Source organism: Nannobrachium achirus, assembly GCF_963921795.1.
Source record: "Nannobrachium achirus genome assembly, chromosome: 9".
Lineage (NCBI taxonomy): Eukaryota > Metazoa > Chordata > Actinopteri > Myctophiformes > Myctophidae > Nannobrachium > Nannobrachium achirus.
This window is the reverse complement of record NC_137818.1, coordinates 52,217,161-52,236,413: the sequence shown is the minus strand read 5'-3', so window position 1 is coordinate 52,236,413 and position 19,253 is coordinate 52,217,161. Positions and strand designations below refer to the sequence as shown.

The following is a 19,253-nucleotide window of genomic DNA, read 5'->3' as shown; positions in this document are numbered from 1 at the left end:
CTAGTTTAAATCATTTTTAAAATGATCAATACAAAATGAACGGTTTAGGACATACAAGGTTTCCACCCGACAACGACCATATCGTCGTTGTCGGGTGGAAACCTTGTATTTCCAAGACCGTTTTGTATTTATCATTTAAAAAATTAACTAAACTAGTGAAAATAGCAGATCTACAAGCACGCAATGCCTCGTGGTGCGAGGCGTTGTGTGCTTGTAGATCGTCTGTTTTCACTACTTTTGTGCGGCAGCCTTGCATGATGAAGCAGGGCTTTACTTGGTGAAAAAAACGTACAAATTTGAAACTTGGAGATAAGAGGTTTCTGCCCGAAAGTGACGATATGCTCTTGTATGCGCTTATGTGTACTTTTATGTGTGTGTGTGTGTACTGTACTGTATGTGTGCGCGCACGCGCGAGAGAGAAAGAGAGTGAGAGAGAGAGAGAGGGGAGAATGTACTGTAAGTATCAACACCTTTAAGTGATTTTGACAGTATGTGTCACAGCGGGTTGTGTGCAGGAGTCCAGCCATTTGAATTCCTCCAGCTCTATTTACTCCATGCAGCAGCAACAACACATGAGCTTTCTCATGTTACCAGAGACCAGAGGCATACGGTTCCCCTCCCTCACAGTCCCTCTAAACCCCCCAGGCTCGGCTGCAGGATGAAATGACTGAGGGGGCGGTTGAAAATGGCGAGGGGGTGATAGATATTAATTATGATACATAATTGTATGATTTGTGTATGAGGATCATATGACCATATAAGGTTATATATTATGAACTGAACTTACAGTATAGGAGACTATATTTTGGTGGTACTGTGAGTTCAGGCTTGTTTTGGGTATACTGTATGTCACTAGTGGAAAATTACCAATACTCTACGTGTCTGCCGTCTTGTTATGATCTGGGAACTAATGAATGAGTCCCACGATCTAACTGTCATGTACTCTTTATATACTGTATGTAACTTCTATCTTGGAAGAGAGAGAATTACCAAGCTGCCACTAGGGTGGTATGCTCACTGTATTGTCTTCCTTGTCTGACTCTCTTCAAATACAGCAATTTATTGATAGTCCTTTGGCTCGTCTCTGTCTTATTTTGATTATGGATTTATAGATCCATATGTATTTAACTTTAATAATAATGTATTCATCAGGGGGCACATCTAATTTTTATATTAAAACAATATATATTCTGATGTTGTCGATTGGAAACCTTTTATGTCCGATACCGTTGGTTTTGTTTTTATCATTTTAAAAATTATTTAAACTAGTGAAAATAGCTGATCTACAAGACACAAACTGTTATTTTCACTAGTTGTGCGATAGTCTTGGAAGATAAAGCGGGCCTTTACTTTAAGATAAAACGTAGACATTTGAAACTCAGAGATACAACGTTTCTGCCGAAGAGTGACGATATAAAACTTAAACTGAGGGGGCAGGATTTGCAACTGAGGGTGAAAGACACCCCGTGGCGCCGGGCCTGAAACCCCCGAATCTACCTCTCGCCCCCTCGCCAGAAAAGAGCAGCTACAGCACTATAGCAGGTCCTCCAGGGACGTGCAGAGAATGTCAGAGAGGCAGGGGCTGACATTTCTAAAAGGGCCTTTTGAGGAAAACGCGTTGGGAGCATGGAGGTCGGCTATTTTCGATGCTTGATTTCGACACGTTTCTTGATTTCAACCCAAGATGCTCCATTCAAGTTCAGGAGAGTCTGGACAAGGCAATTCCCTTGAATATAACTGCGATGTTATTGAATGTTTTCTTTGCTTGCTACTTGTCCACAAATTAAATACAGAGGGCTTCCAACGTAAAAAAAGACTGTAAAAGGTCTTATTTGGGATGTTCCTTTTAGGCAGGGTGTTGAACTGTACTTGCACTGTACTACATTTCAATTGTATTGACTATACTTGTACTGTTCTCCATTTTAGTCTAATAAAATAATCAATCAATCAATCAATGCTGCCGTCAGGTATGGCACGGAAAGAGGGCATTTGCATTTCTTTCACTATTGTAAAAATTACATTCATGGTCTGGAGAGGGCACTTTTTACAGACAGATAAAAGGGCAGGGGCTCAAGCCCCCTTTGATGTCTATGTGTGCACGTGCCTGAGGTCCTCCACAGAGGAGGGGAGGGGAGGAGAGGAGAGGGAGAGAGATATAAGCTCAGCAGTTTTGAGCTAAAATATAATATCATAAACTAGATACTCCCACACTCCCAGTAGGCCAAGGAAGAACCGTCAATCAGGTCACTTTATGTTTTGGCCTATAACTCTTGAACCGTAGGTCACACAGGCAGCACATTATTTTAGTTTTCCCTGGACTCCTTGGATCGTGACACAGCATTTCCTTCAAACACACACTTTTTGCTATACTGTTATGAACTGGCTGGCTGCTACAAATCTGGAGTCATCTGATAACATTGAGATTGCCTTCCGAATTTTGCAAAAAAGAAAAAAAAGAAAAGAAAAAAAACATCTGTTGTACCCCAAGGCAGAGGTGGAAAAGGTACTCAAATTCTTTACTTAAACAACAGAATCAGTACCCCACAAAAATGCTCTATTGCAAGTAAAAGTCCGGAATTCAAAATTTACTTGAGTAAAGGTACATCAAAATATACTCTTACGGTATGCAGAATGTCATGTTTCAAGTTTTCAGACGTATAAAAATCTTTTGCAAATAGCAGATCTACAAGCTCACAATGTGTCGCATCGCAACGCATTGTGAGCTTGTAGATCGGCTATTTTCAAAAGACCGAAATGTATATATGACTGAAGTGGTCAATACCCAGGGGGCAAAGGAAGGTGTGCTGCATTTGCCCCGACATACAAAGTTGTCCACCAGAAATATTATCTATGACCCAGTAGGATCACAACCTATATGGACAACCCGGTCAATTTGTACAACAAAGTCCAATATGGCCGCCTTTAGTTTTAATGGGGGGTGAATAGGGCAAAATTTTAAACTGAGGAATATTTCCACGAAACTTCACAGGTTGATCAATGGTATACATATGAACATTTTTTGTATTGCAAGTTTCCATGAAATCCAATATGGCCGCCACAATATGGCCACCATAATGTAAGGACCCAGAAAATAGGTTTTGCCTCTAACTTCTGAACCAGATGAGCTAGAAATGCAAACTTGGTGTCTATTTCATGGTGTCTGACCATGGGAAACTCAATGGAATAGCTAAGTTTATTATTGGATGTGTCTGGACCTTTATTGTGCATATTTGCAAGATGGTGGACTCCCAAAATAGAGCTTTAACATAATTTCTACCATGATTGTTGACTGCTTTTGCAAATACAAGCAATATGAATCCATTTGCTAAGATTTATGGCACAGAAGGGACTTATACCTATTAGTATTTATAGTATAGTATTATTCTTGAGTTTGCCTGTTGTCAAAATGGCTGTAAACGAGATATTATATTTACTGTCCGATTCTACTGTATGTAGTTGTAGCAATGACTTCAGATAAAATCAGAGACCAAAACAATGTATCTTAGAAATTATTTTTTAATTAAAAAAAAAGAAATAAAGAGAGAGATTATCTCAATGAAATGAATGCAACTGCCTTTTTGGGCCTTTCACACATAGACATGCACATGCTTTCCAACAACTTCAGCTTCAGGGAAATTATAATGAACACATGATTAAAACAGGCTGCATTATAGTCACTATCACTGTCATGTGTACCTATCCTGCTGCATCTTGTCTCCAGTCCTTGGCAACGACACCCCAAGTAGCATGCAATTCCCTTCTTCGCACATGAACAGTTTTTCTGGCAGCCTTTGATACAGCTACATGATATTGCCTTGTCCATTGATATAGGCCAGGCTGGCTCTGTAGATGGACAGGGGACTGCCTTCCCATCACTGAGAGACCATCCATATTCAGTGAAGCAAGGGATGTCTGGCTTTGCGATGTGTGCAGTTTTATCTATTATGGCTGCTAGAGCAGCTCTTTTCAGGTGCAGGCCAAAGGCATTTTCTGTAGGTGGCAGCAGCTTCAACAGGGTTGATCGGTTATTTAGGAACTTGTACACTCTCAGCTTTGTCAGGTCAAAGTCCTCCGAATGGTCAGCTTTTGATGCATATACAGCTATTGTGAGGTCTCTAGCCTGATTCTTGACATCCTCTGAGAGGGAATAAGAGGAATTTTCACCTAGGGATAGCTGGTGGTATCTCTGCCACTCAGGCTGTGAATAAAGGGCAGGGCACGACACTGTGCGAGTCCAAGGGCTGAGACCATGTGATGGATAGGAAGATATGCATCCTGCTCTGTTCTCACCCACAGCTCTGGAAGGTCTAGGAGGTGGGTGGCAGCATGATATAGGCACATGATGATGATGTCTGTGTCATTAGCATGGATGACAACTCTGTCAACTTTGTGAGCCTGGACACTGTAGATGGTGTGTAGAATTACCCTTGTGTCGGCCTCGTGTTGTGTTGACTCTAGTGCAGGGACATCAACAACACACCCCTCCTTGATCACCACACTCCTTGTCTCTTCTTTAATTCCTCCACTCAGGTAAAGATGGGTTGTACCAAGAGCAGACTTAAGTGTCTCATTTTGACACCATTCTTCACAGAGGAATCTTAGAAGGTTTGCTTTGTTTTCAGAGACAGCAAAAAACTTGAGGATCAGGAGCTGTATATTGTGCAGAGACTTCATATTCTTTTGCAGGTTTTGAATGGACATACCTGTGTTCCTGCTCAGCTGTCTTAAGACTGTGTCCACTGTACCGGTCACAGCAAAAGTGTATGATGTCTGTGTTGGCCGGCACATCCTTTAACAGTAGACGTTGGTACCATTCAGCGATTGCTCCAAAGGCTTCACCTTTCTTCAAAGTTGACAGAGTTGTCATCCATGCTAATGACACAGACATCATCATCATGTGCTTATATCATGCTGCCACCCACCTCCTAGACCTTCCAGAGCTGTAGGTGAGAACAGAGCAGGATGCATATATTTCTATCCATCACATGGTCACAGTGCCGTGCCCTGCCCTTTATTCACAGCCTGAGTGGCAGAGATACCACCAGCTATCCCTTTTTCACTGGAAAGAAGGCATGGTTCAAGACCAGCATGGGTCTAGATCTCCCTGCACTTCAGGAGTTTGGTGAAAATTCCTCTTATTCCCTCTCAGAGGATGTCAAGAATCAGGCTAGAGACCTCACAATAGCTGTATATGCATCAAAAGCTGACCATTCTGAGGACTTTGACCTGGCAAAGCTGAGAGTGTACAAGTTCCTAAATAACCGATCAACCCTGTTGAAGCTGCTGCCACCTACAGAAAATGCCTTTGGCCTGCACCTGAAAAGAGCTTCTCTAGCAGCCATAATAGATAAAACTGCACACATCGCGAAGCCAGACATCCCTTGCTTCACTGAATATGGATGGTCTCTCAGTGATGGGAAGGCAGTCCCCTGTCCATCTACAGAGCCAGCCTGGCCTATATCAATGGACAAGGCAATATCATGTAGACAAGATGCAGCAGGATAGGTACACATGACAGTGATAGTGAGTGACTAGCAATTATTTGCATTATAATGCAGCCTGTTTTAATCATGTGTTCATTATAATTTCCCTGAAGCTGAAGTTGTTGGAAAGCATGTGCATGTCTATGTGTGAAAGACCCAAAAAGGCAGTTGCATTCATTTCATTGAGATAATCTCTCTCTTTTTTTCTTTTTTTTTTAATTAAAAAATAATTTCTAAGATACATTGTTTTGGTCTCTGATTTTATCTGAAGTCATTGCTACAACTACATACAGTAGAATCGGACAGGAAATATAATATCTCGTTTACAGCCATTTTGACAACATGCAAACTCAAGAATAATAGTCCTTCTGTGCCATAAATCTTAGCAAATGGATTCATATTGCTTGTATTTGCAAAAGCAGTCAACAATCATGGTAGAAATTATGTTAAAGCTCTATTTTGGGAGTCCACCATCTTGCAAATATGCACAATAAAGGTCCAGACACACCCAATAATAAAATTAGCTATTCCATTGAGTCTCCCATGGTCAGACACCATGAAATAGACACCAAGTTTGCGTTTCTAGCTCATCTGGTTCAGAAGTTAGAGGCAAAACCTATTTTCTGGGTCCTTACATTATGGCGGCCATATTGTGGCGGCCATATTGGATTTCATGGAAACTTGCAATACAAAAAATGTTCATATGTATACCATTGATCAACCTGTGAAGTTTCGTGGAAATATCCCTCAGTTTAAAATTTTGCCCTATTGACCCCCCATTAAAACTAAAGGCGGCCATATTGGACTTTGTTGTACAAATTGACCGGGTTGTCCATATAGGTTGTGATCCTACTGGGTCATAGATAATATTTCTGGTGGACAACTTTGTATGTCGGGGCAAATGCAGGTTTCCTAAAAAAAGGCTGGTTTGCCCCCTGGGTACAATGTATATTTTTATGTAATAACAATCACAATCTAAAGGTAACTAGTAACTAATGTTTTCAAATAACTGTAGTGGAGTACAAGTGCAATATTTGCCTCAGAGATGTAGTGGAGTAGAAGTAGAAGTATTGAAAATTGGAAATACTCAAGTAAAGAACGAATACATCATAAGCGTACTACGTCAAGTTGAGTAACTTGAGTAAATGTACTTAGTTACTTTACACCACTGCCCCAAGGCGATGTCACCAATACCGATAGGCACAATCCATAGAGTTTGCCTGTATAATTGCCTTCAAAAAATGGTGGGCGGGCCACCCCTTAATTGGGTAGGCGACCCAGCCTGGCAGAGATCTGCGCTCTGATGAGCGCACTTTTCTAATTTTTAATTTAACTGTAGTGTACATTCAAATGTGGATAAATTCCCACTGAGATTTTTTTACAGTGCATTTAAAGGTAAAGGTTACATATCACAAGATTGCAACTGCAACCAAGCAAGTATCTTTTTCATTCTCTGTGTGGTCTAGTTAAATGTCAGCTTGTTTTACATCATGTTGTCACCTGGCAGCATGACACATTTAAATGGCAGAGTGGGGAATTGTACACACAGGTAATTTAACACTGTAGTGTACAAATGTCCGTTTCTTACGCAGTGAGTGACCTTTTGGACGGTGCCGTGTATAATGCATTAAGAGCCATAATAGAATTTCCCTAACCCCAATTCTATCATGGACTGGCAGCATGCAGCGTTAATGCAATACCAACACAAAAAAAAAAACATTATAAAACAAGATTTGTGTTCAACTCAAAAATGAGCATACTTTTTCTGCCTTTTTACACAGTCTCCCTTTCCTACTGTCTGTCTTTCCTACAATGTCTTCCTCTCAGCTTTCCTATTCTGTCTGTCTCCTACAATGTCTCCCGCTCAGCTTTCCTACACTCTGACTCTCCTTGATGTCCCGCCATGTCTTTGGTCAAAATGTTAACAGCCTGTGTGAAGCCTGATGGATGGAGTGATGAGTTGTACAATGTTCCGGTTATATAAACCCACGAGGACACGGTGAAACAGCATAAGCGGTTTGAATCTGTTGCCAAGTTTCCAAAGTTGCCAAAACTAAATTATTGAGAAATATTTGTCGATTTTGGATCAATTCATTGACGCCACAAATTACACCGCACATTTCCTGCCAGGAAGGTGGGGGGGTCAATAAAAGTCTCACTTATTTCTAACCAAAGCATCCTTCAAACTGTTGGAGCAGCATCAAACAGGGTATAGCAGTGGTCAAACATGGGACAGATGCCAGGACACCCAACTGTACTATGGGAGCGCTTCGCTGTTACTATGTGTCATCTTTTCGACACCCAACTCTAACCCTTACCCTAACCCTAACCTCTGTGGGGTGAGTCGCTAACCATCCCGACACTCCGTTGTCGAAATGATGACACGTAGTAGTAGCGAGATTTCTCGAAATCTCTTGTAGATCTGCTGCTTTCACTACTTTTATGCCACGGCCTTGTATGATGAAGCAGGGCTTTACTTTACGAAAACACGTACACATTTGAAACTTGGAGATACAAGGTTTCTGCCCGAAAGTGACGATAGGCTTCTTTGTTGTACAACGGTGGCATGCAAAAACAGCCCAGCCCTACAGCAGCTGTAGCGACCCAGCGTGCTACAGTTAAATGAACAGGAGTGCATTGTGCACGGGGCAGATAGTGAGCCCAGATGGACAGGGTTGGGTAGATGTTAAACAGCTACAGCTGTGATAGTGCCACTGTCATCCCACCATCCACCCAGCTGGTGTTGCCGGGGGCAACCCGGTCACTGATAACGCCTGGCACAGATGTGGGACTTACACACAGAATGGAAAAAAACTTCACACAGAATGGAAAAAAAAACTAGCAAAAACTGTCTGCATACTACTGTCAACTATAGGGATGGGACGATAAGCGTTATTATCGTTTATCGTGATAAAAAACAACTCACGATAATCATATCGTGGAGATTTCATGTATCGTGATATCGTCCTCCGTCATGCACTGGGATCAATTCACCTTACCTAGCTGCATATATCCAGTATCACTTAAACCCTCTATAATTGGTAAAAGGTACTTATAATATATGTACTTGATAAAGTCTTTTTTTTCCACTCAAATGTCTTTGCCAAAAAATAGTCAATCTACAAGCTCACAACAGTCGCTTTGCGACGCATTGTGAGCTTGTAGATCTGCTATTTTTTTCAAATCTTCCGCCCCAGGATAATGGATTTTGATTATCGCGATATCGTAAATCACGATTTATTTTGTCACAATAATCGTGATATGACATTTTCATATCATCCCATCCCTACTGTCAACTATAGCTGGTTTACACTTTAACCCTTAAGTTCTGTTCAGATTCACTCGTTCTGTTCGCGGGTCATTTTCACCCGGGGGATATTTGGTTTAGAAAACAACACTAATATAAATTTTAACTTAACAAATCATCATCATACATTGTCTTTGTCTCAATTCCAAACAATTCATATGATATATGGTAAATGTTTGCATTTATGCTTTGCTATATCACATTAAACACTGAAAGAGCTGGGCATTTTTACTGAAATTCATGTAATATAAGAGCTGAACACACATGTGAACATGGGGACACACATTAATGTCACATATGAATGTACACTTGTATGTATACACTAGGAGGCACATGCTTCACAAACACGGACTGCATGTGAGGCACATATGAGCTTCTTGCACCTCCTGCAAGCAGTCTGTTTTCCTGTCTGGTGTTGAACAGAACTTAAGGGTTAAAAGGGCTAATCCCTCAACCGCATACTGTAATACCTACTTGAAGTGAGACTTAAAAGTTCACTTTTGACACAAAACAATCAGTACAGTACTGTATGTTTATTCTCTGCTAAAAGCAGACACAGTATTTATTTCCCCATAAAGATGTTTTCCTTAAATAAACGGCCCATGATTAATTAGTCAAATAAAATGTACATATCACTGTAAAGAATCTTTATGCAGTGCTGTGCAATATGCCAGTAGTGGGTACAAAGAACAACAACAGCTCATAAACGTGGTTTATTATCTTTGAAAGCAGGATGCAGGATTTCCGACTGAGATGAATGATGTGCGTCTGACGAATGACAGAACCACACATAACACACTCATTCGGGGACCCCCTGGAGGTCCCCGGGCCACACGTTGAGAACCAGTGGACTAACCCCTCCTCAACAGAACCAAAAGCTCCTCACAGACGCATCATATTGAATTAACAGGCCACAAATGTCTGCCAAAGTAAAAGAGTAACTAATAAATACTTTGAACTTCATACTGGCCAGTTGCGTGTGCGCGCGTGGGTGTGTGCGTTCGTGTGCGTGCGTGCGTGCGCGTACGTGTGTGTGTGTGTTTGACACAGAGAGCACATATCAAGTTGTTGCAGACGGAGAACAAACAAGTGTGGGTCTGCCAACGTGGTGCAAAGTCTGAACGCGACTTCAAAAGCCTCCCTATCTAATCTACAACTCCTGCCATGGCAGGAAAAACACGCCGATAGCAGAGTTACACGACCAGAACAAATTATTATCTCGAGTCCGTTCTGTACTTCGGCGTCACAGCGGTGTCATTCACCGAAAACAGCAGAGCTACAAGCTGTTTTCGGGGCGTCACAACAACATCGCGCGAAGGACTATAGATTTAGTATTAGTGTGTAGAATGCAGCTCTGTGCTGTCTCTATCCGTCTCTGTATCTACAAACTGTTTGTGATGTATGTTAAGATTCAAGAATTATATCTGTTACACTAGTAAGACTCCCTAATCGGGAGATAAGCGACCGCCAGGTCGCATACACAAACTTACCATAGCCAAACAGGAGGGAATATGGGAAATGGGACAGATCCATGTTGATGACATGACTTTAGAGATACGGTGTACCGCTTTGTGTGATTTTAGGGCAAAATCTGTAGGAGCAGTATCCAAAAATGTGTTGGTGGCGTCATGGTGGTGCTAGAAGAGGGGCATGTGAAAAACTTGTTGTTGTTGTGGTTTGGCAGCCAAGGAGTGTGTGTGCAAAGTTTGGCATGGATAGGGGCAACGGTTGTGGAGATATGAATAGGGGAAAAGTGTGACGTGACAGACAGACAGACAGACAGACAGACAGACAGACAGACAGACAGACAGACAGCTTTTCTTTGCTGAGCTGCATATCATACAGTACCACTTGTCTTAAACCATCTATAATTGGTAAACGGTACTTATAATATACGTACTTGATACAGTCTTTTTTCACTCTCTATCAAATGTCTTTTCCAAAAAATAGCACAATGCGTCGCAACGCAAATAGATAATGAATGTTGGGGATATTTTGATTATCGCGATAATATCGTAAATCGCGATTTCTTTGGTCACAACATATGACATTTTCAAATCGTCCCATCCCTAATACAGGGTCTTAACAGGCTCTTTGTATGACAGCGGCGCTATAACGGTGCTATACAGCACCTCAACCACCCCAAAGAACCACTGCGGAACCGCTGAAGAACCAATATTCTTTGGTGTGTGCAAGCAGCGCTTTTATTTATTTGCTCCTTAAATGTTTCAACAGTCTTCCTCGGGCAAATACTAAACGATATTTGCCCAAGGAAGACCATTTTGGGCCAAACCGTTGCCAACAAAGGTAGCTTTTAATTCCAGATTAGATTTTTTTCATCCTTCCATGGGTTATTGCTACACATGCGCTCCGTACAGTCTGTCAATCTGTCAACAGAAGAAGCCGATAGCCCCGTTGACCTGGATGTATAGACTTTAGATAAACGCACTGACGCAAGTGAACTTGATGTTGATGTATTTGATGAACGGTACGTTGGAGTAGGGATGGGACGATGCGTAAATGTCACGTCACGATTATTGTGACGAAAGAAATAGCGATTTACGATAATTATTATCGCCATAATCAAAATCCATTATCCTGGGGCGGATCATTTACCAAAAAATAGCAGATCTACAAGTGACGCGTTGTCAGCTTGTAGATCGGCAATTTTTTGGCAAAGACATTTGATAGAGAGTGGAAAAAAAGACTGTATCAATTACGTATATTATAAGTACATTTTACCAATAGAGGGTTTAAGTGGTACTGGATATGCAGCTCGGCAAATAAAAGGCGAATTGATCCCAGTGCATGACGGAGGACGATTTCACGATAAATTAAAACTCCACGATATGATTATCGCGAGTGTTTTTTTATCGCGATAAACGATAATATCGCTTATCGTCCCATCATCCAGGTTTTCTCAAAGGTTGCATTCGACTTATTTACAGTACATGGATGGCCATAGAGAAATTAACCAGTGGCTGTGATACATGCTTACACACACCCACCCATTGGTTCAGGTGCCTGATTTTGATGTGTCACGCGAAGAGATTTTCTGTCTAATAACAGCTTGGCTGACCATGTGGACCTTGGACTTCATGTGGCCAGTCTCAGGTTTCAGCCCGATCTGACCACCACTGACTTCATTTATAAAATGAAACTAGAACTGTACTGTCGAGGTGCCAACTTGCACTCGTGGCCATGGCCTACTTGTGCGCCAGCAGAGCGCGCAAGTACAACTTGGATCGGTGCTGTTCGGTGCTGTCTGTATGTATTTTGGTGTACTGTTGTTTCCTGTTGAGATTGACACATTTCACCCAGTTTTTTTCATCTCACTCACGTCACTTTGTCTGTTGACCTCACTCAGCAACACAATAAACAGAAATGCGCACTGCAATGTAGTTTCAAATGCTCTACATTGCGGGCGCTTTTTGAGAGTGACAAAATAAGAAAGACACATGTGACGTGACATGTGTGATCTGGGCAGCTTGCCCCAGGAAATGTGCCGAGCTCAATAGGGAACAACGGTATGTATCGACGTGCCAACTTGCGCCTTGTTATTTATATCAGGTCGCACATGTTGGTGGTGACGTCACAAAGAATGCTGCTTCCCTCATTGGCTAAAGGACCTGCTTTCGCACTGTCGGCCCGGAAACAGACAGCCGGAAACAGAACACAGTACTTGCGCGCTCTGCTGGTGCAAGTAACAACAAAAACACATGAAAGAACAATATTGATACTTCTTTGGCCTACTGGCAATGTGCACAAGAAATCTGGCGCTGATTGTTTCTGACAGACAAACTCGCGCACAGACAGATCCACTTCTAATCGCCTTGGCTTGCCTCAGTGCCACGGCGTAAGAAATCTGCCAATTCAACTCAAGAGACTCTGAAGAGTTCAGTTGGCAACTGTCCCTTACGGCTGTCACGATTATGATATTTTACATAGCGATTAACTGTCGCTCAAATAATTGCGTTTAACGATTTAATTGTGTATCTGTCGTTGACAATTACGTTTCTGTTTGGCTTTTAGGCTTTGAAGTTGCACATGGCAATCATGACACATAACTGAAATATACAAAGAAATGACTGACAATTTTATACTTAAAAAAGAACATTGATGCGACGCGTTGTGAGCTTGTAGATCGGCTATTTCCACTACTTTTTGAAAGTGTTTGTAACTACTGTATATTAACATTTCTCAACATGGAAACGATTATGACGATTATGCAAAAATAATTGCGATCACCTCAAATAATTGCGATTAGACGATTATGTAATAATTGTGACAGCCCTACTGTCCATATATCTGAATCATAACTCATGCACACAATTCACTGATGCTCACCTCCATCCGCAGCCTGGCCACGTACAAGCGAAGGGTTTCTCTCCCGTGTGTCTCCTCAGGTGGGCTTTGAGGTGGCTGCTCTTGGTGTACATTTTATTGCAGCCGGGGAACGAGCACTTGTGCATTTTAATAAGGTCCGCCACGGAGCTCTTCTGGTACTTCTGGCCTCCGATGAGGAACCCCGCGGCGGAGCCCCCGCCGGCCCCGGCCTCCCCCAGGCCCATGGGTTTCGCGGCGATCGGCACGGGCGCGATCCGGACGAACTTGGACGATCCCGCGGCGGTCCCGGTCGCTGTGCTGGCGAGGTTGGTGCCGGGGGGCACCAGCTGAGGCACCAGGGCAAAAGTCTGCCCCTGGATGTTAACGAGGAGCTGGGCTATTTTGATGTCCGAGGGGGTCTGCTGGGCCACTTGGGCAGGGGGCTGCTGCGTGACAGGGCTGGACACGGCGCTGGGGCTGGGCTCTTGTTTGATCTGTATGGGCTGGATCTGTAATATGACCGGCATGCCGGGCGCGGCGCCCGATCCCTCCGCGGAGACTGCCGGCGACGAACAGTTCTCCTGTTTAATTCCATCCGCAACGTCACTGTCTGAACTAGCAGGACTACAACTGTAATCCGCGACCGGCGCCGCCGCATTGTCCGTGTCAGTCCTCGACGACGGACGCTTGGTCTCTGCGAAGTGGGAGGAGTCTGGAGAGCGGACGCCGCGCGCCATCACCGGGACGGTCTGATCGGAGCTCTCTGGCGCCGTCGCGCCGACATCCCCGGCTAGCGCTCCTGGCGGGCTCGCCGCCTCTTCCTCCGACGCGGCCGGCGACATCCCTCCGTCGCTCGCCTCCTCCTCCTCCTCGTCCTTCACCTCCATGTTCTCCTCCAGGAACTCCTCGATCTCCTCCAGCGTGGGCTGGAAGAGCTGGTGCAGCTGGTGGAGCTCCTCCAGGAACACGGGGAACTCGTAGCTCAGCTCCTCCTTGGCCTGCTGCTGCAGGAGGCTGAGCCTCTGCTCCCTCCTGGCCTCCCACGCCAGGCCCGCAGGGAGTAGAGGGGAGGAGGCGGGCGGCTGGGAGGGAGACGGAGGCAAGGTTATTATAGAGTTAATGACACCCAGAGGGTCCCCAGATTATTTTCGAGGGTCCCCAGATGATTAACTTAATGATTAAACATTGTTTTCTCACTCAACAGTAAACAAACCAACGTAAAGTTTAAGTGTAATTTAAAGACTTAAATGACAAATTAAACATTGGCCAAATTGTCAAACATTAGAGGCCGAAAGTTTGTGAAAATAGCCGATCTACATGCTCACAACGCCTCGCGTTGCGAGGCGTTGTGAGCATGTAGATCTGCTTTTTTCACAATAGAACTGTGTTATACGAAATGTAATGCCTCAACTCTCACCAGTTAAAATGGGATTATGTTGGGGGTCGTGGCCTGAAAAGGTTGAGAACCAGTGTGTTACTGGACTGAATAAAAACTAGAATAAAAGAATAAACGATAACTGACTGAAACTGTATTGTGTGTTTACAAAACGAATTAAGACGAACTGAAATGATAGAAGAAATGCCCTTAGTTTTGTTTTTTCTTGGTACACACAGTTAACTGAACATGTTTTTTAGAAATGGTATGTTTTTATTAGACAATAGGCCTATCTGACCTTTTGGAATATTGCACCTGACAAATAACCCAAAGTATGAAAAAAATAAAAAAATAAAATAAAACTAATACTAAAACTAAAACTAAGCGTCATCACAAAAACAAAAACGAGCTCACCCGCTCTAAAACGATTAGAAGAATTTTAACGAAAACTAAAACCATAACAAAAAATCCAAAACTATTATAACCTAGTTTGCTAGTTGTTTTTTATCGCTCTGACCTTTGGACACTGCACTATTAGGTTGTGTTAGTAGTTTTTTTTCTGCTTGTGTTTGACAGGATGGTGAGATACTTGTTGCACTAACTAGCATTGACTGTTATGGTCACTTTGATTTGGGCACTGTATTATATTGATAGTTGTGCTTTAGGACACTTTATGTATATATATTTATATATATTATTCGTTCCCTTTCTTGTTGTACCTTGATCTTACTTTACTTACTGTACTCTGTTCTTGTTTTTTTCTTTTTATCTTGTTCATACTTCTCTGTAACTTTGTAAATAACCTTATACTGCTGTGCTGCCTCTGGGCAACTGATTTTCCCCCTTGGGATAATAAAGGTATCTTTCTATCTATCTATCTATCTATCTAACCTTGGACGGAGGAGGAGCCGAGAGGGAGACGTTCCCTCCGCCGATTCCGCCCAGCGAGGAGGCGAGGGAGGACTGCGACAGGAGGAGGTCCAGCAGGCAGTCGCTGCTGCTGCTGCCGTGGTTCTCCCTGCCCGAGGAGGACGAGGAGCCGCCGCCGCCGCTCCCGCCGCAGCCCCTGCCGCCGTCGAACCCGGAGCCGAAGCCCAGGAGGTGCACCGAGGAGGAGGAGGAGGGCGAGGAGGACTCCGGGCTGGAGCAGAGCGAGGAGCAGGGGCTCGTCGACGACTCGCTCAGGTCGTCTTCCGAGGCGAACGGCGACACCCCCTGGTGGAGGTGGTGGTAGATGCCCGCGTCGGTCACCATGGCGCCCGGTTGCGGCGGAGGCGACGACGCGCCGCGGTGATGGCGGTGACGACAGCGGCCGTAGTCGGACGCCGGGGAGCCGCTGAGGTACAGGAAGGTCTCCTCGCCAAGCGGCAAGTGATCCACCATTCCTGTCTGTTCTCGGCTGCGCACAGGCTGGACGGATGGGCTCTTCTGTTTACGCCTGCGGAGCAGAACCAGACATGTTATTTGTTAGTGTTTGTTATCGTCGCGGTCGGGCAGAAACCTTGTATCTCCAAGTTTCAAATTTGTAACCCATCTAAATGGTTGACAATTAGTAACCAAATGCAACCCATCACTTAATAAGGTTCCATTTGGTTCCAAATTTGAACACAGAGGATTTGACAGTATCGATTGGTATATACTATCCTAGGGATAAAAATGTAATCAAATTGGGTGTCTTTGAGATGAAAAAGATTGAAAATAACTGCGAGGCGTTGTGAGCTTGTAGATCGGCTATTTTCTGCAAAGAGGTTTGGTGTAGAGGGGTAAAAGAGCAAACTAAGTACATAGTGAAAGGTCAAGTTAAGTATTGACGGTTCAAGTGCTAAATATCGAAAAACACAAATTGACATGAATTCAAAATACACTGATGATTGTGCTGTCAAACGATGAAACTATATGGAATCTAGGGTTCCCTGCTTCATCTCTCTCTCAAACTAACGGGTCCTTGGCCTGAAAACATTGAAAACCCCTTAACTAAATGGTTTAAACTTTAGGCTACAGCACCATGGCAACTTAGCTTGAAGGTGAAGCTAGTAACATATCCACTCCAATCGCCTTTCTGATGAAGTAGCAGGGAAAAACAAACATTTATGGGAAAAAAACTAACACATAACAAGTTCATGGAGATATGAGTTTCATGCCTGAGCTATGTGTAAATGTGTGACAGAGCCTGCTTTTGGCAGCTCAAACTAAAGTGCTGTTTAAGCTTAAAGGAGTACTTCACCACTTTTTTTTGCTATTTTATTATGAACATTAGTGAGGACCTATTATATGAAGATGGGTTGAAAAGTGGCAAAGTCCTCCTTTAATTAATTCATATCCCGTCATCGTACGACGGCATATAGCAGTGCAGCTTTGCAAGCTGCACTGTTTTAGTTTGGAATCATAAATTAGGCTCAGGGGAGCATCGACCACGTGCGAAGTGTCTGCTGTCAGCCAAATGGCATTCAAACGTGATGCTTGTGGAGCAGGACAGGACAGTGCGTGATCAGCGTGCGTGGATCCGTACAGTGCATGTGTGCAGTAGACTTTGCATCAAACCATTCAGTGGTGTTAAAAGTACAATCATGTTTTTTACTTGAGTAAAAGTATCAATACTGCAATATAGAAATACTCTGTATTTTGTAAGTAAAAGTCAGAAATTCAAAATGTACTCGAGTAAAAGTATGAAATTATTGGCATCAAAATGTACTAAAGTGCCAAAAGTAAAAGTACAAAATGTTTGAAAATAGCAGATCTGCAAGCTCACAGCTTGTAGATGGGCTATTTTCAAATAGCCACGGTATAAAATAGGGCTAAAGTGGTTCATGTTTTACAATATTATAATTGATATCTGCAAAGTAACTAGTAACTAAAGTGTTCAAATACATGTAGTGGTTAAAAGTAGGCTACAATATTTGGATCTGAGATGTAGTTGAGTAGAAGTAAAAGTATTGGAAATTGGAAATACTCAAGTAAAGTACAAATACCTCAAAATTGTAAATAGTACTTACTAAGTTACTTTACCCAACCATTCACTGAGAGATCAAAGCTAGGCTTTTATCTATCCCCAGAGCACCAACAGTTGCCTATGTAGACCTATTGACATGGTGCAACAAAACAAAACTTTTTATTTTTTATTAACAGCAACCGATTTATGATTTAAAAACTTTGGAATGGTTATAACTATGTAATTACACACGCCAGTCGAATGGATGGAAGTCATAGAGTTGATGGAAGTGCATGTTCGTGCGCCCCCTTCTGTAAACTATAAGCCAAGGCAAGTTGGCCGACAGTAACCTGCGGCGGCATGCACGCGCTGTGCGTCCAACAACGCAATGGGACTATAAATGACATTCCAATTCCTGAAGCCTGCTACTGTTGGAATAATAATATGATTAAAGTCCGTTTATTATTATGGGCTATATAGCAGGGCATACCTACCTGTACAGCCATTAAGTTTGCGCGCTGCGACAAATAAGTTGCCAGCTTGTATAGGTTTTAACTGAAGAAGCTACAGCGGTTGGTGAGTTTGAAAACGACTCTCTGGGTTTGTTGCATGCTCATAAGACAAGTAGCCCCGAGTATCTGCTATATTATGAATGAACAGTTTGTTTACACAGTTGTCACAGAAAGACAACTGTGTCTCGACACGACAGAGAGAGAGAGAGAGAGAGAGAGAGAGAGAGAGAGAGAGAGAGAGAGAGAGAGAGAGAGAGAGAGAGAGAGAGAGAGAGATGTCAAATTCGCTCGTAGTCTGCGACCGTTCATGTGCGCAAGGAAGGGGCAGAGGCAGTGCGCAAATTACGCATGAACTCCAGAAAGAACTTAAGCAAAATTTGAGTTACAAATGTACATATATTCAAAGATTTGCACACATTTCACGACTTTTCAAAAATAGCAAATCTACAAGCTCGCAGCGCGGCACCGTGAGCTTGTATATCTGCTATTTTTCAATAGCTAAAGTATACAATAATTACTTACCTCTGTGTGTGTGAACAAACTACTCGTCCTTTCAGTCGGCCTTTTAATCCCGGATCTCTTAGAGCTGTCAGCTGTCAGAACAGCGGCATGGTGGTGGCGGCTGAGAAGAAAACACTGATAACTCCCTATGTGTGTGTGAGCAGCTCGCATGCATCGCCGGACGCACGGCTCGCTCGACGACGCGCTCCTCCAGTCAGTCGAGGTGTGTGATGTGGCCAGTAGTAGCCTACACTACATTCACCGTCACATGCTTGGAGCTGGCTGGGTTATAGCATTCAAAAGGCAGGGCTCGGCTTACGAAGGCTCGCCCGCTCGGCGCGCGGCCATTGGCTGCCGACGCCGCTTGGTAGGCTGGGTTCTCCGAAAAGGCTCACTGCACTGGCGTCAATGGAGAGGGAGGGAGAGAGAGTGGGAGTGAGAGAGAGAGAGAGAGAGAGACAGAGACAGGCAGACAGGGGAAAAGAGAGAGAGAGAGGGAGAGTGAGAGAGAGACATACAGAGAGAGAGAGAGAGAGAGAGAGAGAGAGAGAGAGAGAGAGAGAGAGAGAGAGAGAGAGAGAGAGAGAGATTGTATTGTAGCCTATACTGTGTAGGCCTACACTTCTTGGCAATGTAAAGGTAAGTTTTCTCATGCCAATAAAGACCTTTACAGTTTACAGTTTAGGCATTTAGCAGAGACGATTTTAATCCAAAGCGACTTTATACAATAAGCAGGTAATACATCACTATAATAAGCAAGATAATATGTCAGAACATCAACAACAATACAACAAATGCATAGGAATATCAATCTAGTAAA

General features: G+C 43.3%; 1 protein-coding gene across 1 annotated transcript in view; it reads right to left on the bottom strand.

Annotated features, from left to right (window-relative positions):
• LOC308292060 (uncharacterized protein) overlaps positions 1-18,674 on the bottom strand; it is a 33,767-nt gene extending 15,093 nt beyond the window's left edge. The window contains exons 1-3 of the mRNA XM_080734287.1: positions 18,455-18,674; positions 15,383-15,929; positions 13,138-14,198 (exon numbers count right to left, since the gene is read on the bottom strand). Coding sequence (XP_080590413.1) covers positions 13,138-14,198; positions 15,383-15,874 — 1,553 coding nt within the window. The 5' untranslated portion in view covers positions 15,875-15,929; positions 18,455-18,674. The remainder of the gene's footprint in view (positions 1-13,137; positions 14,199-15,382; positions 15,930-18,454) is intronic.
• Between the last annotated feature and the right edge of the window lie 579 nt (positions 18,675-19,253).